The following is a 26,617-nucleotide window of genomic DNA, read 5'->3' as shown; positions in this document are numbered from 1 at the left end:
CATGCCTGGCCTCCCTGTCCATCACCAACTCCCGGAGTTCACTCAAACTCATGTCCATCGAGTCAGTGATGCCATCCAGCCATCTCATCCTCTGTCATCCCCTTTTCCTCCTGCCCCCAATCCTTCCCAGCATCAGAGTCTTTTCCAATGAGTCAACTCTTCACATGAGGTGGCCAAAGTACTGGAGTTTCAGCTTTAGCATCATTCCTTCCAAAAGAACACCCAGGGCTGATCTCCTTTAGAATGGACTGGCTGGATCTCCTTGCAGTCCAAGGGACTCTCAAGAGTCAAATACTTATATACATTTGTGTTTTCTACTTTTTGAAAACAGTGTTACTGAGACATAATCCACACACTATTTAATCACCCACTGAAAACGTGTAATTCACAGATACATGTGTATGTATGACTGAATCACTTCTGCTACACACCTGAAACTAGTAACATTGTTAATCAATTATAATATAAAGTAAAAACTAAAAGTAAATTTTAAAAAATGGCAGAATGTTGATATGATGGGTACCTGGTTTATACTGTCTTCTCTACTCTTGCGAATGTTTTAACATTTCCATAATAAAAGGGTTAAAAAGAAGTGTGATGGGGTGAGTGGGAGGAAATCTCAAAAAAAAAGTGGGTTTTAATATATTCACAGATTTGCACAACCAACACTACAATTAATTTTAGAATCTTTTCATTACCTAGAAAAGAAACTCCTTACCCAGAGCAGTCACTTCCTAGGCCCCCTAATCTATCACTCCCTTCACAACCTCTTAATTACTCTCTTGTTTCTATATGTTTGCCTACTCTGGACATTGCATGTAAATGGTACCATAGAGCATATAGTCTTTTGTGACTGACTTCTTCCACTTAGCGTGTTTTTTCAAGGTTCATCCATGTTGGAGTATGTATTAGTAGTTTATTCTTTTTTATTGCCAAAGAGTATTCCATTATATGGATATACCACTTTCATTTATCAATTTATCAGTCGTTAGACATTTGGATTGTTTCCCCTTTCTGGCGACTACAAGTAATGCGGCTATCAACACTCATGTACAGGTTTCTGTGTGGACAACTGTTTTCATTCCTGCTGGGTATATGCCTGGGAGTGGAACTGCTCATTTATATGGAAACTCTATAGTTAACCTTTTGAGGAACTGCTAGACGGTTTTGTAAACTCTGCACCACTTTACATTCCTACTGACAGTATATGAGGGTTTCAATATTTTCCACATTCTTTCCATTTGTTATTACCTATCTTTTTATCTACAGCCATCCTAGTGGGGGTGAAGTGGTATCTTTCTGTGGTTTTGATCTGCAACTCCCTGATGATTAGTGAATTGAACATCTTTTCATTTGTTTATTGGACATGAACAGATCTCCTTTGGAGAAATGCCTATTCAGATCTGCTCATCTTAAAACTGGGTTGTCTTTTGGTGCAGCCACGATGTAAAACAATAAGGAGGTGTCTCAAAAGAAAAAACGCTAAAAACAGAACTACCATATGATCCAGCAACTTCACTGGGGATATATACTTGGCGAAAATGAAAACATGAATTCAAAAAGATACAGGTATCCAATGTTTATAGCAGCATAGTAGCCAAGATATGGAAACAACTCAAGTGCCCATCCACAGGTGATAAAGAAGATGTGGTGGGTGGGTGTGGGTGTGTCTGGGTGTGTGTGTGTATGTATATGTATATATGTATATATATACACAATAGACTATTATTCACTCATAAAAAAGAATGAAAATTTGCATTAGCAGCAACATGGATGGACCGAGAAAGCATCATACTTAGTGAAATTAGGCAGAAACAAATACTGTATGACATCACTTATATATGATAGCTAAAAAATAATACAAACAAATGTGCCTACAAAACAGAAACAGACAGACAGATACAGAAAACAAACTAATGGTTACCAGAGAGGAGAGGGAAAGGGGGAGGAGCACATTAGATACGGGATTAAGGGACACGAACTACTACACCTAAAACAGATAAGGAACAAGGATATATTGTAGAGCACAGGGAATTATAGCCATTATCTTTTAACAACTTTCAATGGATGATACCCTGTAAAAATACTGAGTCACAATGCTGTACAACTGAACTAATATTGTAAATCAATACTACTTCAAAACAGAGTTGTCTTTTTATCATTGAGTTGTAAGAGATTTTAATATATTCTGGATGTAAGTCCCTTATCCAATACATAGTATACAAACATTTTCTCCCCCATTCTGTGGGTTATTTCCTTCCCTGATAGTGTCCTTTAAATCACAAAAGCTTTTTAACTTTGATGAAGTTCAGTTTATTTTTGATTCTGTCACTTGCGCTTTTGGTTTCATATCCAAAAAGGCTCTGTCTAACCTAAGGTCAGGAAGATTTATGCCTATGTTTTCTTCTAAGAGTTTTAAAAGTTTAAAGACAAATACCGTATGATTTCACTTATATGCAGAATCTCAAAACCAAATCAAGTGAACAAACATAACAAAACAGAAACAGACTCATAGATTCAAAGAACAGGTGGTTGCCAGAGGGGAGGGAGGTAGGGGGAATGAGTGAAATGCAGGGAGGGAGATGAGGAGGTACAAACTTCCAATTATAAAATAAATGCATCACTGGAATGAAATACACAGAAAGGGAAATACAGTCAATAATACCGTAATAACTTTGTGTGGTGAGATGGTAACTAGACGTATTGTGATCATTCTGTAAAGAAATATCAAATCACTATGTTATACCTGGAATTAACAAAGCGTTCTAGGTCAATTATACTTCAATTTAAAAAAAAGACTGTTGTGGCCGTTTCAGGTTCCTTGAATTTCTATACAAATTTTAGGAGCAATTTATAAATTGCTGCAAAAAAGCCACCTGGGATTTTGATAGGAATTGCATTTAATCCATAGATCAATTTGGGGAGTGTTAACATCTTAATGAGATGAAGTTTTCCAATCCACGCACATGGACTTTTTCACCTGCTTTCTTAAATAATGGAGAAGGCAACGGCAACCCACTCCAGTACTCTTGCCTGGGGAATCCCGTGGACGGAGGAGCCTGGTAGGCTGCAGTCCAGGGGGTCCCGAAGAGTCGGACATGACCAAGTGACTTCCCATTCATTTTTCACTTTCATGCATTGGAGAAGGAAATGGCAACCCACTCCAGTGTTCTTGCCTGGAGAATCCCAGGGATGGCGGAGCCTGGCGGGCTGCCATCTATGGGGTCGCACAGAGTCGGACACGACTGAAGTGACTTAGCAGCAGCAGCAGCAGTATACACGTTCCTCCACCTTTCATGTTTATTTTACTTAGCAACATGGCCTGGAGACACTCCATCCATGGTGGTGTATGTTCACATTCCTTTGTGCGACTGAAAAGCACTCTGCTATGCACATGCACCACATTTATTCAACCAGTCCCTCCTGATGGATACTGGAATTGTTTCTAACTTTTGCTATTACAACCAATGCTGCAAAGAATATCTTTGTGCACACATCTTTTTGTACTTTTGCCAGTGTACCTTTGGGAGAGACCTTCAGAAGTGTGACAGCTGGGTCAAGAGTAAATTCACTAACTACTGCCAAATTCTCTATCCCACCAGCACTCTATCCCCACCAGTGATACGTGAGAATGTATTCAGAGGCCAGTGATTTTAAGGCATACCAGGGTTGGGAACCTTGAAATGTAAAAATTAGCTATGAAAATTATGAGGAAAGTTATCGAGGTGGCTGGTGCCCAGAGGAAGTGTGCAGTTCAGGCTGTGTGGTGCATTTGCAGAAGCCCTGACTGGGGTGGCGGGGAGGGGAGGTGGAGGGAGGGACCATGGAGGCAGGCAGTCTGGGGTAGGGATGATGCTACTAATACGAACAAAGGCTGCTTCACCTTCTCAGGGCGGAAAAATCCAAAGGTTCCCTGCCCCAACTTTTACAAGCCAGAAAGCCTCTCCTGAGCAGAAAGTCAGAGAAGCTGAAGTCAAACAGTCCAGTCCCAGGAGAATAGGAAGACAAAAGCTGTTCTCAGAAGAAAGTCCAGAGGCCTGGGTTAGTCCCACCTGTCAGATACTGACTGAAAATCCTAGACAGCTCACTTGTCCAAGCTTCCTTTTTCTCCTGCTAAAATGTGGAGGAAAGCTCTGCCTCTCTCACCTCTCACGCCTGTGAAGACCAGTTGGGAGAATGCCCATGATAAGCCTTCGGGAACTGAAAATGCCTCACAAACAAGAGAGATTCTCACTGCCCAAGCTGGGTTGGAGTTCTGGTGTGATCACCTGCTATCTGACTCCTCAATACAAAAAGGAGACAGTCACACTTATTTCAAAGGGTTATTCTATTTCACAGGAAAGTACATAATGCATGTAAAGTACTTGGCACAGTGTCTGACAAACAATAAGTGCTTTAAAAGGTAGGTTAGTAGTATGAGCACAGAAAATGTTATAATCTGCTGTTTAACTCTGGGCAAATAAAACGGTATACATGTTTTGCCTGATCATGGGGAAAACTGTGAAAGAACAAGCAAGTTAATGGCACTGATCACCTTGGAGGGTAAAGTTGGGCAGAGAGTGATTGCTGACTTTTTCTTCGTATCCGAGGTTGTTTGGTTTCTGAGCTGAATGGAAAAATTCAATGAGGCATCGCCCGTGGGAAAAGAGGGGGATGTAACTGACGACGAGATTGGGGTTCACGGCCACTGATAACATTCTATGTCTTAACTGTGCAATGTGCACAGCAGTATTCATTCACTGTACTACTATTTACACCATGAGTCGGCAAACTTAACTCCGTAAAAGGCAGACAGCAAGTACTTCAGGCTTTGCCGGCCATACAGTCTGTCATTACTACTCAACTCGGCTACTGCAGCACAAAGGCAGCATAGACAATACATAAACAAGTACGTGTGGCTGTGTTCCAATAAAACTTTAACAGGCAGCGGGTTGCATTTGGCTCCTGGGTCTTAGTCTGCCAACCCCTGATTTATACCTTCATATACGTTATGCATATTCTCTTTTATGTGTGAAGAAATTTAACAATTTAAAAATATCACACACACATGCAAAAAAGCAATCAAATCTGTTCCCTAAAATGAAAAATCCAACACAGTCTATTTAAACAAATGCATTTCAACACAGAACAATTCAATCTTAAATCTACAATCCAATCTTAACTAAAATCTTGAAGACAGAAATTTCTTTCAAAATTTATTTCATGTAAGAAAAATTTTCCCTATTCACTTCTTTCCTCTGCCTTCATCCTGTACTAAAATATTCACATCACTCTTTATGTCTCTGCCTATCACAGAGATGGAAAAATACAGTCATCAGCCCTTTGGTTTCTTTTTAAGCACCTGCCCCACCCTATACCCATTCTTTCAACGTTCCAACTTCCTCCCCCCTAAAATGATGAATTTAAGGTAGAAAGAGATGAGGAAGAATGGAAATTTACAAGAAAGAGAGCATGACTGATAATTGTTACCAAGAAAACATTTTTCCCTTTTCGCTCTTAATAGGCTGTAAAGCTGATGCAATTAAATTATAACTATAGCAACTCAGCTGGCATCACAGTCCTTTCGCTCCAGCAGCATCCTTTCACATAAGCAAAGCCTGCATGCCCGAGCCCCGGCGTAACTGCAGGCAGCCAGGAGCTGCAGCAGCAGGAGCCTGCAGGGAGGGCAAGTTAGTGGAAATGTCTGAAGACATTGGGGTGTTGGGAATTAATGTAGGGGACCAAGGATGGATAATAAAAAATCCTCGCCAGGGTTCCCCTGATGTGCCTTTATCAATACCAACAGAACCAAGAAAACTTAGTATTTTAAAAAAATAAAATTCTGGGGAGGCCTACATAAGGATTTCTACAACATCCTTACCGATTCAGCATGGCAGCCAAAACATTCAGATCTCAAGATGAGTTGAAAAAAGCAAATGTGGCCGTTAAACTCATCCTGGTGACATTCACTATGTATCCAAAACAACGTCCCCACCTTTATACCGGCACTTAGGTCTTTCTCAAGTTTAAGGAATGAAGACTGAGCAGATGACTGACGATTCCCATGATGTATTTTCCACAGAGAATCTCAGCCACTTTCCAGACCCAGCAAGGTCACCAGTAACAACACCTCTCCATCCTCCCATGACCCTTCCATCAGGGCTAAAGGAGCACACACTCTGGAGTCAACCTCACTGGGTCTGAATCCTGACTCACTACTCGCCAGCTGTGTGATCTGAAAGAGTTATTGCCCTCTCTGAGCCTTAGCTGCTCAACTGTAATACAGGGGTCACAGTCTTACTATTTTTTGTGAAAGTGAAAGTATTAGTCACTCAGTCGTGTCCGACTCTTTGTGACCCCACGGGATGTAGCCGGCCAGGCTCCTCTGTCCATGGAATTCTCCAAGCAAGAACGCTGGAGTGGGTTGCCATTTTATTGTGAGGACTAAGCAAAATCTTACTGACGTACAGTAAGTAATGAATAAACACATTTGTTATGGAAAGTGGCAAGATTTTTTTTCTGCCTCACTAAAGAATAAGTTCCTTGAGGGCAAGGACCATGTCTAATACATGGTTGTAGCCGAGAGATGGTCCAGGCCTGGCACAGTGGGGACCCCAAACATATGTCTGTAGAATCAACAACCCAATGCATGCTGTGTGGCAGCAGCAGCCACTGGTCAGACAGTCAATCTGCACTTTTCTCCCACTGCACATTCTCGGGGCTCACCCACTTTCCTCTTCTACAATCAACTGGCAGGCACTGCATTTCCAAGGTCTTTTAGAAGCAGCCTATGGGGTCACTGACAATAAGCAGACAGAATCACTACTCATGTGGATGGCTTCTCATCACTAACTGCTCATCAATTTCTTCCAAGTGCTCTTAAAAATGGTGCCCATCACTTCGTGCTCTCTGGGTTTAGAGGGAACACTTATCTGTGTGACCCACATTTACCAATATACTATGTGAACCATTTATGACCCAACAGTCAGTGAACCCAAGCAGGAAAATGACTGGGACGCTTCTGCATGGCAAAGCTCTACACCCTTTCTCACCCTGATCACCTCTGCCTGTGACAGGGACTCACAGCTTGGTCAGACAGACAGGCTGGAAAAGCCAGGAAGGTGGGGGACAAAGCAGCACTGCTGATCTGTTTATAAAACCTCTCTCGAATTCCTGAGGATCTGGCTTGTATCTGAATTTTACAGACTGCGGCCAAATTCAAGGCAGGAAAGCAGGAACAGATCCTGCCCCCGAGTCCCCAGTGCCAGTGCTCCCTCCCCAGCAGTACTCACGCCTTGACATCTGCTGTCTCCTGGGACGTGCGTGTGAGGGTACGGGAACGCAGACGCTCGCCCGCCTGCTGGATCTCCTGCAGGTTCCGTTCCACATGGGGAAGCTCTGAGATGCCCTCGGTCTCTGCAGCAAGCTGTTCAGCTTGCTGAAGGAGCTCACCAAACCCCTCAGTATCCATTGGGGACTCAGATCCTAGGTGGGGGAGAAGGAAAAAGAGACCCAAGTCAAGGGATGGATGGACTTCACAACTGCCTGAACCTGTCACAAGCTCAATGAAACACTGGGACTTTCTGAAAACAGACAAGGAGACAGGTCCTCAACAAGCAGCGTTTGTTCCTGAACGTAGCCCAAGAACAACAGGTCTGACAGAGAAAATGAGTCAGACTGAGAAAAAATAGATCATTTCTGTCCATATTGACAGCCCCAAGATTGATTTCTGCCACCAGAACAAAAGCAAAGATATTAAGGCACAGACTAGATATTCCTGTCTCCCTCCACAGACTCAGAGCTGACAGGGGAAAGAAGCCATGGGCAACCTCTGAGAGGCCCAAAGAACCCTCAGCTGTGCCTCCCTCCTTCTGCCTGTCTGAGACAGGAAAACGCCCCGCCTGCAGAGGCCTGGGCAATTAGGCCCTTATCTTATATGATTCCCAACAACTCTGTGAGGACCCTGAGAAGACAGAGAAGCAACGTCAGTCCACAGGGCTCAGTCCTGTGCCCAGAACAGTCTCTGCAGCAACGAGGCAGAACTGAGGCCAGAAGAAGACAGGCTTCTGACTGATCCCTGTTAGTCTCTACACACCTGCTCCTTTGCTAACATAAAAGACAGTGTTTTAAAATTCATGTCCAAGTCTCCACTCATTCTTCTTTAGCTTCACCTCTGAGAGCAGAGATCCATCTGTGTTATATATGACACTCAGAATATTAGACTTGCTAATACATCTACTACTTTCAGAAATACCACTGCAACTAATAATTATACAATAGTAGCTGGCTTCTAGATGATGAATATTATTAGTAAGATCACCGGTTTCTCCAACAACTGAATGAGAAAAGCGCTTTGAACAGCGCTGATATTTAATGCACATTACATATTTATGAATCTTCTATATACTGTACCATCCTAGTATAAGGTTCATGACCAAGGAGTCTTTAACTACTACCACCACTGAAATCAACAGAAGATAAATAGTATCAACATCATTTTAAAAAATTTCACTGCTAAAAGGTTAACAAAATTATTATTTATTAAAAAAGAACAAGTCTTTCAAAAGTAGCTTTTGTTGATAATTTTCCTCTTTGTTCCAAAGGCATGGCTTCTATTGTACTTTTGAAATCCCTTGGTCTAGAAGTGTAGTTACAATGTTAATGTAATATACAATTACGTCTCAGCTATGAAGCTCAGGTTAATGTTAAAAGGGCATGGTCTCCGCCATAAATCCACAGCAAGAGAATAAGGAGTTTTAAAAATGAACATTAAAGGACATTAACTTTAAAGGCAAGGGCACAAGGTTAAAACAAAAACAGCTCAGCTGTAATAAACATGGAAACATTTCTATATTCTTTATGAAGTGCCAAGCTGACTTAAATATTTAGATGAAAAGTCATGTACACTATAACACTTTATCTAAAGTTTCTAGATATTCATTTTTTTTTTTTTACAGGCTTCAGCAATACGTGAACCGTGAACTTCCAGACGTTCAAGCTGGTTTTAGAAAAGGCAGAGGAACCAGAGATCAATTTGCCAACATCCTCTGGATCATCAAAAAAGCAAGAAAGTTCCAGAAAAACATCTATTTCTGCTTTATTGACTATGCCAAAGCCTTTGACTGTGTGGATCACAATAAACTGGAAAATTCTTCAAGAGATGGGAATACCAGACCACCTGACCAGCCTCTTGAGAAACCTATATGCAGGTCAGAAAGCAACAGTTAGAACTGGACATGGAACAACAGACTGGTTCCAAATAGGAAAAGGAGTACGTCAAGGCTGTATATTGTCACCCTGCTTATTGAACTTCTATGCAGAGTACATCATGAGAAACACTGGACTGGAAGAAACACAAGCTGGAATCAAGATTGCCAGGAGAAATATCAATAACCTCAGATATGCAGATGACACCACCATTATGGCAGAAAGTGAAGAGGAACTAAAAAGCCTCTTGATGAAAGTGAAAGTGGAGAATGAAAAAGTTGGCTTAAAGCTCAGCATTCAGAAAATGAAGATCATGGCATCTGGTCCCATCACTTCATGGGAAATAGATGGGGAAACAGTCGAAACAGTATCAGACTTTATTTTGGGGGGGCTCCAAAATCACTGCAGATGGTGACTGCAGCCATGAAATTAAAAGACGCTTACTCCTTGGAAGAAAAATTATGACCAACCTAGATAGCATGTTGAAAAGTAGACATTACTTTGCCAACAAAGGTCCATCTAGTCAAGGCTATGGTTTTTCCAGTGGTCATGGATGGATGTGAGAGTTGGACTGTGAAGAAAGCTGAGCGCCGAAGAATTGATGCTTTTGAACTGTGGTGTTGGAGAAGACTCTTGAGAGTCCCTTGGACTACAAGGAGATCCAACCAGTCCATTCTGAAGGAGATCAGCCCTGGGATTTCTTTGGAAGGACTGATGCTAAAGCTGAAACTCCAGTACTTTGGCCACCTCATGAGAAGAGCTGACTCACTGGAAAAGACTCTGATGCTGGGAGGGATTGGGGGCAGGAGGAGAAGGGGACGACAGAGGATGAGATGGCTGGATGGCATCACTGACTCAATGGATGTGAGTCTGAGTGAACTCCGGGAGTTGGTGATGGACGGGGAGGCCTGGCGTGCTGCGATTCATGGGGTCACAAAGAGTCGGACACAGCTGAGTGACTGAACTAAACTGACTGAATGGAATCAGGCTGTAACTGGCCATCTCTACCTGTGGGAAAATGCAGATTACAGAGTAAGAGGTACTTTCTGGGACAGAAGAATAAAGAAATGGAATATTATTACACAATGGCTCCTGCCTAATGGAGAAATGTTTTTCCTTCAGAAACCTACAAGGCCAATGACATTCTATGAAGTGTCAGAAACATGGTCTCTCACCACAAAGAGGAAAGAAAAGAAACATGCTGCCTCTTCCCCCACATTTTTTTTACTCTAAGATAAAAATAATTTGTCAAACAGAGCCAAGGAGAAGAAAACACTTTTTTTCCTTCATAAGGAAAATTTTGGAACTCCTTGAATAAAACACTGAATGAAACAAAACTTAAAGTTTAAAAAAAAGCAGAGAGAAGAAAATACATCCAATATTTCACATAACATTTCCATGTCAGAGAAATTCAGACAAAGGAAATGTTCAACTTCTCAAATGACTTATCCATACAAAGACTTAAAGTGATGCATTTGAGGGTAAGTAATAAATGTAAAATAAAAGTCATGCTTTACTTCAATATGGTCCAATAAATATGATTTGTCAAAGTTAATGAAGAATTATTCTGACCAGAGTAAAATAAAGGCTGAATTTCTAAACAACATCCTAAACTTCAGTCAATTCAGTTCAGTCACTCATTCATGTCCAACTCTTTGTGACCCCATGCACTGCAGCACGCCCAGCCTTCCTGTCTATTACAACTCCTGGAGCTTACTCAAACTCATGTCCATCAAGTCCATGATGCCATCCAACCATCTCATCCTCTGTCATCCCCTTCTCCTCCTGCCTTCAATCTTTCCCAGCATCAGGGTCTTTTCTAGTCAGTACTTCGCATCAGGTGGCCAAAGTACTGGAGTTTCAGCTTCAGCATCAGTCCTTCCAATGAATACTCAGGCTGATTTCTTTTAGGATTGACTGGTCTGATCTCCTTGCAGTCCAAGGGACTCTCAAGAGTCTTCTCCAACTCCATAGTTCAAAAGCATCAATTCTTCGGTGCTCAGCTTTCTTTATGGTCCAACTCTCACATCCATACATGACTACTGGAAAAACCATAGCTTTGACCAGACAGACATTTGTCGGCAAAATAATGTCTCTGCTTTTTAATATGCTATCTAGGTTGGTCATAGCTTTTCTTCCAAGGAGCAAGCATATTTTAATTTCATGGCTGCAGTCACCATCTGCAGTGATTTTGGAGCCCAAGAAAATAAAATCTGCCACTGTTTCCCCATCTATTTCCCATGAAGTGATGGGACCAGATGCCATGATCTTAGTTTTATGAATGTTGAGCTTTAAGCCAGCTTTTAAATTCTCCTCTTTCACTTTCATGAAGATGTTCTTTAGTAGTTCTTCACTTTCTGCCATCCTAAACTTAACATGCCCCAAACTGAGCTTTAACCTCTTGTCTATAAAACTTGCTCCGCCGCCTTCTCAGTGTGGAGACCCTACCAGTCACTTGGGTCAAAATCCTTAAGTTCAGTTCAGTTGTTCAGTCGTGTCTGACTCTTTGCGACCCCATGAATTGCAGCACGCCTGGCCTCCGTGGCCATCAGGAACTCCCGGAGTTCACTCAGACTCACGTCCATCGAGTCAGTGATGCCATCCAGCCATCTCATCCTCTGTCGTCCCCTTCTCCTCCTGCCCCCAATCCCTCCCAGCATCAGAGTCTTTTCCAATGAGTCAACTCTTCGCATGAGGTGGCCAAAGTACTTGGAGTTTCAGCTTTAGCATCAGTCTTTCCAAAGAACACCCAGGACTGATCTCCTTTAGAATGGACTGGCTGGATCTCCTTGCAGTCCAAGGGACTCTCAAGAGTCTTCTCTAAAAATCCTTGAAGCTCTCCTCAATTCACATCCCACATGAGACAGGCCAACAAAGCCTTTCAATCTACCATCAAAGTGCACCCAGGATCTACCTCTTCCCACCATCTTCCCCATCCAAGTCACTATCACCTCTTTCTGGCTCCCCAGCTTAAGCCCTTGACTCCTACAGTCTCAACCTGACAACTAGTGGTCCTTTAAAGGTCTGATCACATCCATCCTCTGTTTAAAACCTCTTGTGTTAACACAGAGTGAAGTTCAATGAAGCAACCCACCCCTTCTCTCCTCCGAGACTCGTCTCCAGCCCCGTCCCGCCTCCTTTTCTGCACTCCAGTCATTCTGGGCCTCTGTGCTGCTCCCCTATGAATCAAACATCGTCCTGTCCTTTTTCTGTACCCTAGCTCTCTCAACTGTCACCATGCCTTTGATGCCAACCTGGGCTTCCCTGGTGGCTCAGATGGTAAAGAATCGCCTGCAGTGTGGGAGACCTTGGTTTGATCCCTTGGTTGGGAAGATCCCCTGGAGAAGGGAACTGCAGTATTCTTGCCTGGAGAATTCCATGGACAGAGGAGCGTGGCAGGCTACAGTCCATGGAGTCACAAAGAGTCAGACACAACTGAGCGACTTTCACTTCACTTCATTTCATAGGACAGAATATTTAGGAGTACTGCCTGTTCCCACCCTCAGCACTCCCCCATCTCCCTACGGTCTGTCACCCCAGTCAGAATGTAAACTGTACAAGGATGGCGATTTTTGCCTATTTTGTTCACTGAGGTTCACCCAGTCCCTAGAACAGTGCCTGGCACACAGTAGGTGCTCATCTGCTGAATGAATAGTAGGAGTTTTGTTCTTCCATTTATGGAGACTGTTTTTCTTGAAGGCTTCCTACACATTCTTGCCAAATCCACTGGCAAGCAGAGACCAGAGCAAAAACATTCCCTTCCGACTACCAACTGATACTTAACATTTCCGAGGCTGCACAGCATAAGGCAGTGACAGTATAAATGGCATGAATTCAGATCACACTTGGTCCAGACAAGTGCTTTCCCTCTAAATACCCAGACAAAAACCCAGTGGTATTTTAGAAGAAATAGCCCAGTTTTCAGGTGGACAAATTCCAAACTAAAAGAACAAATAATACATAGAATTGTAGAAAATAAGCTTGTTCCATGTCTGTCTGAAAGAAGACAGTAATATATATGATACTATATTTGGGAAAAACTGGATTTGTCCTGCATTATAACTCAACCAATGGAAACTGATTTATCAAAAAATGCTATTAAAGTTTCCAAGTCTACACTTTGATGCAGTTATCATCCTGTTTCATTAAAACTTTCAAATGCATGGTTAATTTAACAAGTTTAAAGACAATTTTTAACCTTTCTGCAAAAATAAATATCAAATTAGCCACAAAATATAAGGGGTTAAACCAACCACATATCAATATCACTTGATCCAAGATATTGAAAACTGATCAGGAAAATAACCTCACAGGCTTAGTCCAACAGAGAGAACTACAATGGGATGGGGAAGAGGGAGTTGTCAGGGTAAAGTCTCTGTGCTGGGGAAATCTGGTCAGGACACACGCAGAGGCTGGATGTCAGCTGCACCGCGGGAAGCTACGGAGGAGGGGGCCACTCCATGGGAAGAAGCCACTGAGAACCCACCAAGTGGGCTGTGGCACAGCCAGGGCAGCAAATCCGGGGTTGGACAGGAAAAGACCAGCAAGGAGAGCTCACAGCACCGGGGCCCCTCTCCATCAGTAGGACTCCGTGCCTGACTGCAAGGGGCCCCTGGAAACACTGAAAGGTGCTTCAGAGAGCACAGCAGGGTACGAGGGCTCTGTGCCTCTGGGAAGGAGTCCTCCAATGACCTCCTCAAACACCCGGTGAAGCTTAAAATGAAGGGCAAACTTATCACTGCTGTCAGAAGGCAAGGCTGGTTGCCCTTTGGGGGGCAGGGGTAGGGAGAAAGGAGGCTCTGGGGATTGGTAATTTTCTTACACTTGGTGCTGCTTAATAGTGTGTTCAATCTGAGCAAGACTCATCGTTTACGCACATTTCTGATTGTGCATCACACCTGAGTAAAAAGCTCCCCTCCAAAACAAAAGGCAATGACCCACTGGTGAATGCTTCTCAGGTGAAAGTTCCTCAGTTCAGACCTCTTCACTACACCTAGAGGATGCTGAGAAAATTAACTAGAGGGAAAAATGAAAGCCTGCAGCTTTAGAGAGACAGCTCCTATTTAGAGCTAAAGCCAAGGACTGGGCAGATGTCCATTCCCTTAAATTAGTTAGCACTCACCTGTCCATCACTGTGCAAAAAAATGCCCCTTCTATGCACATAAACATTTCAACAAAGAGAAAAAAAAATCTCCAAATTGCATATAGGATGAAATGAACTTAAAAAAAAAGGGTAAAGCAAAAATGCATCAAATAATTTTGGTCTACTTGCTATTAACATGTTTCTTAATTATGAAAAATATGGTCATTTCCACATAATATAACCATGTTAAATATTTAATCAAGTCAGAAAAGAGTAGTGTAGTATAATAAATACATTTGGTCTTTGTCCCTAAGTTCCTGGCACAAAGCTTCTATAACCCCTGGAATGTCCTGAAGTTCTGAGTCTTCTGGAACTCACAATAAACCCTTTTAAGCACACCTGAATTTATGCAAATGAGGTAACTTGGAGGTGCTATGCTAGGTGGCCTCAGGATGGGGCCGGTCACCAGGAAGACCAAGTAATTAGAAGGTTGGAACTTTTGGCCCTACCCACCAACCTCTGGCAAGGGGAAGCGAGGGCTTAAGCTCTATAGAAACTCCTGAACAGTGAGATTTGCTGAGTTTCTGGGTTGGTGAGTCACCTACATGCTGGGACAATGGTTCCAGAGGAACAGGAATGGTACCCAGGTTCCACAGAGACAGAAACTCCTGGGCTAAAGACTCATCTGGACCCCATCTTATGTACCTCTGCACTTGGCCATTCATCCTTCGTGACAAACTGGTGAGCGTTAAATAAATGTTTCTCTGATTTCTGTGAACTGCTCTAGTGAACTAATTAAACCTAGAGGTGGGGGGGGCGGATACAAGAGCCTCTGATCTGTAGCCAATTGGTCATAAGTACAGGTAACAATCTAGGAAAGATTAAGGGTAGGAGGAGAAGGGGGTGACAGAGGATGAGAAGGTTGGACGGCATCACCAACTCAATGGACATGAGTTTGAACAAACTCCGGGGAGACTGGGAAGTCTGGTGTGCTGTAGTGCATAGGATCGCTAAGAGTCGGACATGACTTGTGACTAAACAACAACCCTTGCAACTACTCAACTCCACTTTAGAGCAGTTAACAGGTAAGTAAGTACAGAGGCGCTCTAATAAAACTTTTATCACGGCCACTTGAATATGAATTTTATAAAATTTTCACATGTCATGAAATAGTCTTTAGATTTTTTTCCCCCAAATGATTTAAAGACATAAAAAATAAAAACTCTTCTCAGTTTCTCTGGCCCATAGCTGTAGTCTGCCAACCCCCAGTTTGCCGAGGGTATCTGAGCTAGACCTGCTAAGTGCTTACCAGCCTGCTTCAGTGTCCTGCAAGACTCACCCTCACTAGGCCTTAGCAGTGACAACCCTCATACAGAGACTGAGCGACACAATTGGCCTGCTGTCACTTCCCTCCCCTCTTTAAGCTGTTTGTTTGGACAGCACATCTGGGAGAAGAATCTGTTTGGTAAATGATGAAATGTGTCCAGTAAAGACACACAGAATGTGTTCTGACCTACCGCACAGAATGCTAGTGGGAACTCACTGCCCTGTTCAGGTATACTGCAACATACTGAACAACCCAAGTGAATTTTTCCTTTTCCTTATCACCCAAAATCCAAACAGCCTGGCTCTCCAAGAAACACCAAGGGCTGAGAAAGAGATGAAAGGATAAAGACAAGGCCATCCATTTTTCCTTCAGCGTTAAAGAACTCTCAATTCACTGAGGTGCATGGGGAGATGATACCAGCTACTTTCCCTGCAGAATGTCAAAGTACTCAAACAATACTTTATTACCACTCACTGTGGAACTCTAATTTTACCATATACTCAAATATTATCTCTTTCAACTACAAAGATCCTACAATCTAATAAACACACATTAAGCACTGCTATACATTTTCTGGATGTTGCCAGAGGAGGATTTCATATACATGAGGGGAAATAACTGATGTTGCAGTTTATACCTTTTTTCTTTAAAATATACAATAACAATGTTATTACTTCTTTCTATTATTTTTAGAAGTTTTGACAGTAATAAAAAAATATTTTAAAAGGAATTGGTAAACAGGAGAAGATTGAACTCTGAGCCCACACACCTGGTTCAAATCTAGAAGGTTCACTTACTAGCTGAAGGTGGGTTGACCTACCCTGGGATAGAATCCCAATCTCCCCCACAATTTTCTCGTCTCTAAAGAGGAGAGAACAATGCCTATCTATTTCAAGGCGCTGATGACAGACAGGAAGTATTTTTATTAACTCTTGTGATTCACATCATCATAAGATGGTATTTTAGCTTCTTTCCAAAGTTGCCAATTTGGCAATATTTTGTCAATTGCAAACATCTCTGCTTCAAAGAAATCTAGTAAATATATGATACTAAATTATGACTTATTTAACCACAGCTTCATATCATTCAGTAAGAACTTCTGGGAGACAGCTGCAATTTTTACATGTATAATTTTTAAATTTCCCACTATCAAATATGGTTTTAATTATAAATCCAAATTTCCACAATGAAAGTGTGACTCAAATGAAATTTAGCATTGAATTTGAAGCGGAAATCTTGCCCTCAAACCTTATTAATTAGACTGTAGTAGGATTAAAACATAAGAACAGTGTTCAATGTTCAACACTAAGATTAATGAGGAAAGCCTCACAGGAAGTGTCAAAAGTTGAAGACTGGCTCTGTTCTCCACTCTTCTTCCGAATATATAAACTATGGTTAAATGACAGTAGCATTCCACTTTATGCTGTATCTGTCAGCTGTCAATTACAACAATAACCAAAATAAAATTACACCCTAACAGATACTATTGTTTCAGACACCTCTAGAAGACTAGAAAAAAAATTATTTTATAAAAGTGTTTTCAGATAATTTTTTACAGTCTTGTGAAACTAAGTGAAAGAGTTAGACCTAATCATTATTCAGAAGGTAGACACTGGAGAAAGTAAAGAACTAAAATAAACTACCCTAGGAAGAAGAGAAATTGAAGACCTGGTGATTCAGTACAAGTATGGGGCTGCATGACTCCATCAGGAGTGTGTAGTGTCAGCTTTTCTGATACATAAAATAACACCTGTATTATTTCAAGGAGCAAAGAGAAACAGAAACCAAATATCCACACAGCCCACTTCCTGACAAACTCTCACAGTGGAAGGCCTGGGGTAGAACGTAGACCCCCAACCTGGCTCTGCCCCACATCAGCCCTCCGACCCTGGGATCTGCCCTTCCTCATCTCCAGATCTCGGCTTCATCACCAATGAGACGAAGGGGTTGGCTCGGGTGATTTCTAAGGTCCTGCCCACCATGAAGAATCTATAGATGTGAGATATTTTAATTGTCTCTAAACTTAACAGAGGATGAGATGGTTGGATGGCGTCCCTGACTTGATGGACATGAGTTTGAGCAAGCTCCAGGAGGACAGGGATGGACAGGGAAGCCTGGAAGCCTGGTGTTCTGCAGTCCATGGGGCTGCAAAGAGTAAGACATGCCTGAGCAACCGAACTGACTGAAACCCAATGAACGTGCCCTCGGAAGGAGCAGCCCCAACTCAGTGGTGATGAAAAGTATCTGTATGTAGAATCTTGGGAACATAAACCAGGGCAGATCAACAAGCCTACCCCTAAAAGGCTTTGGCTCTCCTCTCTAAACTAAGGATTCTCAGCTGGGGGCGGCTTTGCCCCCTGAGGAGCTCTGGCACTACAGGAGAGGCATTTCTGGTTGTCATGACTGAGAGAGAGACCACGTGCTACTGACATCTAGATGGCCAAGGCCAGGGGTGCTGCTACACGTCCTACAGTGCACAGCACAGCTTCCACAGCGAAGAATCATTCAGCCTAAAATATCAACAGTGTCAAGGCTGAGAAACCGTGCAGAAACTAAGGAAGGCTTCTTGTCCTGAGGGCCACGACACTAGCATCAAAGGCACCCGGAACCTCTGGAAATATATGCATGAGTCTTAAAAAATACACAAGAAAAGCACTACAGCTGTTACCAGAGTCTACCGAAAGTCTGAGTCCCCTTCCCACTCTGCCTCAAATAATCTTAAAGCACTGTATAATTCAGAATTATACCATTTGGGTTTTTCATGGTGGTATATTCATGCCCCAGCATATCACACGGCACTGGAAAAGATCAAACCGCAGCTACGTGGAACAACAGGGATAAAAGGACCTATAGCAGCTACATACCAAAAAGGACATATTCATGAGTCCATTTCCATGGATTTTAAGAACAGAAAAAACTAATCTATGGTGCTAGAAATCAGAACACTGGTTATTGGGGCAGGGGGTGGGCGGTTAAGGGAACTGGGAATGATTGGGAGGAAGGACAACAGAACTCTCCTGTCACTGCAGACTGAAGCGCGTCCCTCCAGAGGTCACCGTGAAAGGCACTCAGTCCTGTCCAACTCTGCGACAACCATGCACCACGCAATTCTCAGGCCAGAATACTGGAGGGGGTAGCCCTTCCCTTCTCCAGGGGATCTTCCCAACCCAGGGACTGAATTCAGCTCTCCCGCATTGCAGGCAGATTCTGTACCAACTGAGCTATCAGGGAAGCCCATGAAAGTCGTTATGCTCAAGTACTAACGTGAAAATATCTTGAGAAGTGGTCTCTGGGAGGTAATTAGTTTAGATGAGGTCATGAAGAGGGCATCCTCAAGATGGGACTGGTACACTACTAAGAAGAGCCACCAGAAAGCTGCTTCCTCCATCTCCACCCCCACTCCACACACACATTCACCCAGCAAAGTACACGTGAGCACACTTGAGATGGTGGCCGCCTAGAGCCAGGAAGAGAGAGGACCCTCACCAGAACCCACCATGTGGCACCCCAGTCTCAGACTTCCAGCCTCCAGAGCTGTGGGAAAACACACTCAGGCCGTGGTAATACACAGCCCAGGCGAAGACATCGGGCTATTGGAAATATTCTATATTTCAAAATGGGTGATGGTGACAAGACTGAATAACTATGTAAAAGTTCATAAGCTATACTAAATATATATTAAGTGTATATATTATATATATATATATAAAAGCTTGTTCACAGGATAGTATTTAGAAGACATAGCAAGAAACTTAGCATTACCTTGAGAAAGAGAATAAAGCTAAGATTTGGGAGATTCCTACTTTTCATTTTATACCCTCTGTCAATCCAAATTCCTGTCCATACGTGAATGTGACCCTTTCTAATTCTTAACAGCGTGTTCATCTGAACACTGCTCTGAACTCCATCTCAGTGTTTGTCTCATCACTGCCCCTGCACCCTTGATGGCAGTGAATGTCAACTCCACACCTCCACCCTGCTCCTTGCACTCGCACTCCAACCCAGGAGTCTCGAGGCACTGCCCGCACACGTCCACTCAATCCCATAACTGTCAAAACCGCACGTCTCCAAATGCAGTTATTCACCGCCGCCGGCGCCACCGCCTTCCCAAACCCCTCCACTTGTACCCTGGCTGCTCTCTCAGGTTATAACTCATCCTTCTCCTTGCACCTGTGCATGGATTGTTTATTTGTAGGTATTCTCCACTGTCCAGACTCAGAAACCAAAACAGATGCAGATACACTTTTGAGAGGCAGCAGGGAGGTATTCCTCATTATCCAAACTATTGCTACTCCCTAACAAAATCTCAGGAAACCAGTACTACAGATTTAGATGACATGACATCCCTCCAAATCCCTCATTACCTAAACAGATTAGACAGCAAGGGACACTATAATTTTACAGTGTCTTCTGTTGCTTTTTTCTTTTTCCAGCTTTACTGATATGTAACTGACCCATCATACAGTATCATTTTAAGGCACACCATGTGATGATGTGATAGACATAAATACTGTGAGATCATTACCACAAGAAGGCTAGTCTAACTGTCGCTTCCATCTTCATCACCATCGCTCTTGGCCAGACTTCCCGCACTTTAAACCCAAGTTCTTGCTGGATGCCAGTTCCAGCCCCTCCCAATGCCTATCACTTGCTCACTGCAACCATGTCCATCTTTCCGCCATCACTTTTCCTCTGTTGCTCCTGCACAAAAGCCCTCAATACATCCCACTCATGGGATCCAACTGAGGCACTCTCTTTGCAGAAACCCTGTTTGCGAGCAACGTGATCCGCTCTGTCTCTGACCGTCTTCACCCACTCCCTGCTCTGTGCTCGTGCCCCATTTTTCACAGCCAGGAACATCTACTCGCCTTCCACCACCCCGGGACCCAGCTAGGCACTGTGCCCCCTAACTGGGTGACTTCAGGTAGTTAACCACTCCTTCTGCGCCTGGCCTATGAAGTGGAAACACAGTTGTACTTTCCTCACCTGCCACACAATAACCACTCAAACATCAGCTACCATTACCACCAATTCAAGTCCTACCTGCCAAACGGTGTTCCTCCACACCAGTTCCCCAGCAATCTCCTCTCAGTTCCTCTCGACTCCATTTATCTATTTGTTGTGCATGTTTGCATGTGGCCAACAGTCTGTTTCTGTGCTCCACGGGGTTTCTGTAGCCTCCTTATTTCACTCTGGAGTTTTCACAGAGCTATTTTTCATCAACATCTAGCTGTTTATTTGTTTCTGTGGGAGGACAGGCATTAGGACCTGTTAGTCCAACACCCTGCTAACTTCATTCTCCTCATTTGCCTTGTTATTGTCTATTAATATCTAGATTCCTTCTCTCTCAAACAGCTTAAAATTTAAAGTATTCTGGAGCTTTACCTATTTAAAAAAAAAAAAAAAAAAAAAGGCTTCAACTACAATTCTCACCAGTGGCCATCAGTCTTCCGGATGGCTACAGACCTCTCTGAATCCATTCACATCCATGTGGGCATCCAAGAGAAACACACACTCTTGAACAGGCAGTATCAGGAAATTCAATGTTGCCTTTCCCCAGAAAGTCAATCCAAGGACCGTGGCGGTCTATCTGGGCCCAGGCAAGGAGCCTCATCTGTCAACACAAAGGTGACTTCCATCTCTCTCTGTCTAGCCGAGCTCTCTCCCTGGGCCAGTATTTCTAACTGTCCACCTGACACCTATACCTGGCTGACCAGTGGGTGCCTCAAGCTACACATTATCCCAAATGCTTCACTTCTCCCGCTTCCTAGCTGCCACTGCAACTCCCACCATCACCACCTCCTCCTCCTCCATTCCCAGTCTCTCTATCCTCATTCTTTTCTCCTGATCACCTCAACAATCTAAGCCTTCTCGTTCCTCTAACCCACCCTCCCCTCAGCCAGAGAGGTTAATTCTTTCTGAAATGCTGCCCTCCTTTGCACTTGACCCACTCAAGGCCACCTTCCATCCCCTACATGCTCTGATGCAGCCAACTGAGGTGTCCTCCAAAGAATGGGTGCAGCCACCCTTACCATCCTCATCTGTTACTGCCCGCCCCCCATAGATACCCCAGCAGTTCGCTACTCCTTGGGGTGCCTCATGCTGTCCCCTCCCTTCATACCCCAGGACACACAGGTGCACACTCTGCTAGAACACACACCTACCCTGTCACACTCTTAGGTTGCTTGCAAAGTGAACTGGGAGAGTCCTAACTACCTCAAACTGCTCCCACACGATTCTGAACCTTCAATTACTATTCTTTCCTGGACATCTGGGAAAATGGTGATGATCTCTCCCTGAGTCTGTCTCCTTCTCCACATGGAGAATTTTGGTAGGGTAAGGTTCACAGCCTGCTCAGCTCTTAATCTTCAGTTGCTAAGTTTGGCACAAACCGAATGAAAGTGGCCAGTTCCCTGAGGACCTGTACCTCAGGTCCTCCGATCTTAGCTCTGACCCCTCCCTCTCAGTGGTATGTCTTTCTTTCTCTCTATTTTCTCCTTCAGCCCGTCAGGAAGCAGGTGCAGACACTCAAGTTCTTGAATCTCCAATATTCCCACCTCAGGGTATTTGCACTGGCTGTTTCCCTCCAGGAATGCGCTTGCCCTAGATATTACCCTCTCAGATTTCAATCAGGTCTCTGCTCAGATATCCTTGTCCTCTTTTTAAAAGGGCCCTGCCACCACATGCTATCCCTGTAGGCTCACCGCAGGTGCTGTGCCCCACAGAAACAGCAACTCAGTGAGTGCAGGCCTATCTCAGGCACCACTGGATCCCCAAATCTTTATTGGTGTCAGGAACATGGCCTTATTTCCCATGTGTTGAGTACATACTGTGTGGCAGGTCTAGGTGCTGGAGATACAGTAAGGAACAGAACAGATAAAAATTCCCCTTTCATGTTCCCAAGGGGAAAAATAAACAATACTTAAGATAAACAAGAAAAATATAACAACAACAACAAAATTGATAAAGGAAGACAGGAAGTGGAAGAAGTCTCACTAGGTGACTCATGAATAAAAATCTGAGAGAAATGAGGGAGCAAACCATGTGAATACTGAATCACAAGCCCAAAGGTTCTGAGGCTGAAGAATGTCTGCCATGTGGAAAGAGCAGGGAGCAGAAACTAAAGTGCAAAAGTAACAGTGGGTCAGATTATAGCTCCCTGTAAGAACTTCATCATTTGTTTGTTTTTCGGTCATGCAGCACAGCCTGTGGGATCCTAGTTCCCAGACCAGGGATGGAACCTGGGCCTGAGACTTGAGTCCCAACCACTGGACCACCAGAAGATTCCCAAGAGCTTATCTTAAAATGAGATGGGGACCCATTGGAGGGCTTTATGATCTGCCTTAAGGGATCCTTTTATCTGCTGTGCTGAAAACAGGGGTTAGGGCAGAAGCCAGGAGAACAGATGGGAGACTACTTCAATAATCCAGGAGAGAGGTGATGGTGACTGGGCCAAAGGCACTGGACATAAAAAAGCAGTCAAGGATAACTCAAAGGTTGTTGATCAGAGTCTTCTATGTTACCGAGAAGAGACAAAAATAGCAAGAAGAACAGTCTGGGAAGAGAGGTAGAAGGGAGCTTGCTAGCGCTCTCCTGACATGTTCAGTCTGAGTTCCCTACCAACCATCTAAGTAGGCAGCTGCATACAGGCGAAGGGAGAGGCCCAGGCTGGAGATATTCAGGTGGGATCTGTTAGCCTAATAAACACGTATTTATAATGATAGCCTTGAGTGACATCACCAGGAATGAAAAATAAAAATGTCCCAAACACAAGTTCACAAAGAAGAATAACTGAAAAGAAGAATAGATATGATGCCTAAGGACACCCTCTCGCCCCTCAAACAGAACACAAAGGTGACCCTTGCTGAAAGACCTTTTGGTCAAAACACAACCTCCTTCGCACAGCCGGCAGAGGGGCAAACCAGGACCAACTCTGTCAATGGGTCGTCCAAACTTTGAACAAAGACCCCTGCGGTCCGCCCCATAATCTCTTAAAAATGAAACCCAGTAAATGTAGGTATTGCCTTTGTAAAAGATGGGGTGCTGTGGGCCCAGAGAAAGTGAGGGCCACGTCCAGGTTCTAATCACTAGCATCTGCCTGCACGGGAAGGAGCATTCTGCTGGATGCAGACGGAGGAGATAGGCCACGGCTCACAGGGTTGTCCTTCTCCTGGGAGGGCACCGCCTCCCGACAGGGTCTATCCATCCCTGAGGGGCGAGCGAGCTGGCAGGGCGCGGTCAGGAAGGTAATCAGGCACAGTGGGGTGCGGGGGAGGGGCATCGATACAGACAAGGGTGGACTCGCGGGGCAGGGTTGGACGTGGGGGCGTGGCGCGCCTGCAGAGCGCTGGGGTGGGACATGAGGGCCGCCAGGAGGCCGCGGCTCCATGTTCGGAAGGAGGGCAGATAGAAGGCACCGCGGGCGCACCCTGACGCTATAATGAGGGGCGGTTCGACAGGGCGCTGTGTAGCCGGGGTGAGGCGTGCCGGCTGACGTGAGGCGAACGGGAAGCGTGGGCAGCACGGTTCTGAACATGTGGACCGGGCTCCGCCCAGCCTCGAGGACCTGGGTTCAAGGATACGCCGCGTGTCAGAAGGACGGGGCAAGAACTACCCTTACCTGGCGCATCAGCAGCCGTGTCCCGCTCGCAGGTCCCGGCTGGAGAACGCGGCCGCCGCTTCTCGCGCCGCTCGTCCGCGCTTCCTGATTGGCCGAGGCCGGCCCTCCCAGAAGCCCCCGCGCGGCGCGCCGCCAAATGAACTTTATGGAGACCCGTGGTGGAGGACACGGACACGGGCGGGGCTAGGGGCGGGGCCTTCGACTGAGCGGTCACTCCCCACACTTCCTCGGCCACCGCCCTCACCCTTCCCACGTGGTTAGAGTGAACTCGGGCGCAAGAGAGCGGTCGCACCATGGCATGCGCGGATTTCTTACCCTTTATTGAGCACTATCCAAGTGCCAGGCACTATTCTAGGCACTGGGGGCACAGTGGTGACCACGACAGGCAAGGTCCCTGCTCTAATGGGGTTCTCTAGGTGGTGGGGGAAATGAAAGTGAAAGTCGCTCAATCGTGTCCGACTCTTTGCGACCCTATGGGCTGTAGAGTCCATGGAATTCTCCAGGCCAGAATACTGGAGTGGGTAGTCTTTCTCTTCTCCAGGGGATCTTTCCCAACCCAGGGATGGAAACCCAGGTCTCCCGCATTGCAGGCGCATTCTTTACCAGTTGAGCCACTAGGGAAGCTCTTGGTGGGGGAAATATAATAAATGACTGCCAGTTTGTAAGGAAGGCAATGGCGAAACAAGCAGATTAACGGGAAAGAATGCCTGTGTGGTCGGAGACGGCCTCTCGGAGAAGGTGATTGCTGAGCTGAAACTTAAATGATGAGAAAGGGTCAGCCTTGCATAGCTTTGGGTGCCGAACATTCCGAGTAGAGGGAACAAATCTGAAGGTTCCACGGGGGAACAGCTGGTGTTTGAAGAATAGAAAGAAGTGGGGTATGACTGGTAGAAGATGATAGAGCACAGGTGGGTAAGACTCGCAGTTGCCTAGGACCAGACTTTGCAGATCCTTCAGGCTGCAGCGAGAAAGTGTAAGGTATTCCTCATGCAAGTGGAAGCCGCTGAAGGGTTTCATGCTGAGTTATGACAGGAGCTGGTTTACTTTTGTAGACAATCCCTCTAGTCCTTTTGGGGGAGAATGGACAGTAGGCAGCGGAGAGGAGCTGGGAGGCTACTTCTGTGTTTAAGACACAAGCAGAGGACTTCCCTGGTCCTCGGTGGTTATAAATCCACCTGCCAAAGCAGGGGACACGAGTTTGATCCCTGCTTCAGGAAGATTCCACATGCCCCAGGGCAACTAAGCACCACAACTCCCGAGCCCAAGCACCGCAGCTAGAGAGTAGCTCCCTCTTGCTGCAACTAGAGAAAGCCTGCACATGGCAATGAAGACCCAGTGCAGCCAAAAAGAAAAAAAAAAGGAAATAAATAAAATGAAAAAAAGAAAGACAAGAGAGTGGAACTCGGTTCGTTGCAGTGCCCAGTCATGAAAAACAATTAGTGCTCACAATATGCCAAAAATGTGTAAGACCTAGTCCTTATGATCTGATGAGGAAGCGGGTACAGAAAGAGTGTATTTCAATGTAATATGTAAGGATGCTAAGGGAGTTTAACCCAGTCTGGTGGGTTGAAAGGAGCCTTCCTCTGGGGGGGTGGGGGGGTGGGGTGATGCCTTAACTGAGCTGTGAAGATGAACAGGGCTCAGACTGGCAAAGAGAGAAAGGAGCTTTTTCCTCGCCAAGGGAATAGAATAAGCAAAGGTGGAGAGGAAAGAAACAGTGTCTGCCCATTCTCTCCATACATTACCTCTCATTCTGAGAAAGGGAGCCTCTACCCAGGCTCCTCTGAGACCTGTTCTCTTCTGGCTTTCAACCTGCACCTGTAAAGACTTGAGCAAAACACTAACATACTTTCTAACAGCTATTAAAATCAGATATGAAAGTGCGGACATTACTGCTGATTCTACAGAAATAAGGATAAGAGTACTGCGAATAATTGTATCCCAACAAATGATGGATGGTGTGGACCAATCCACAGAAACATAAAACTTACCAAGACTAAATCAAGAAAAAGTAGATTATTGGAGTAGATCTGTAATTAATGAGATTGAATCAGTCAAAAATCTCTCAACAAATAAAAGCTTTGGATCCAATGGCTTCACTGGTAAATTCCACCAAATATTTTAAAAACTACTACCAATCCTTCTCAAATTCTTCCAAAAAACTGAAGGGGAGAGAACACTTTTTATGAGTGTTCTGTGAGGCTAGTATTACCCTGATTCCAAAGCCAGCCAAAGATACCACAAGTAAAAATTCTTAGCAAAATACTAGCAAACCAATTTCAGCAGCATATTTTTAAAGAGATTTTTTGGATGTGGACCCTTTTTTTAAAGACTATTGAATTGGTCACACTACTGCTTCTGCTTTATGTTCTGCTTCTCTAGCCCTGAGGCATGTGGAGTC

General features: G+C 44.4%; 1 protein-coding gene across 2 annotated transcripts in view; it reads right to left on the bottom strand.

Moving 5' to 3' along the window:
- Window positions 1-24,302, bottom strand: part of NUP93 (nucleoporin 93) — a 103,237-nt gene extending 78,935 nt beyond the window's left edge. For both annotated transcript variants that reach the window (XM_060397949.1, XM_004015009.5), the window contains exons 1-2: window positions 24,217-24,302; window positions 7,272-7,464 (exon numbers count right to left, since the gene is read on the bottom strand). In XM_060397949.1, coding sequence (XP_060253932.1) covers window positions 7,272-7,450 — 179 coding nt within the window. In that variant the 5' untranslated portion in view covers window positions 7,451-7,464; window positions 24,217-24,302. The remainder of the gene's footprint in view (window positions 1-7,271; window positions 7,465-24,216) is intronic.
- Between the last annotated feature and the right edge of the window lie 2,315 nt (window positions 24,303-26,617).

The sequence above is a fragment of the Ovis aries genome, chromosome 14 (genome assembly GCF_016772045.2).
Source record: "Ovis aries strain OAR_USU_Benz2616 breed Rambouillet chromosome 14, ARS-UI_Ramb_v3.0, whole genome shotgun sequence".
In the NCBI taxonomy this organism is placed as follows: domain Eukaryota; kingdom Metazoa; phylum Chordata; class Mammalia; order Artiodactyla; family Bovidae; genus Ovis; species Ovis aries.
The sequence above is the reverse complement of the archived record's forward strand: the minus strand, read 5'-3'. Positions and strand labels throughout refer to the sequence as shown.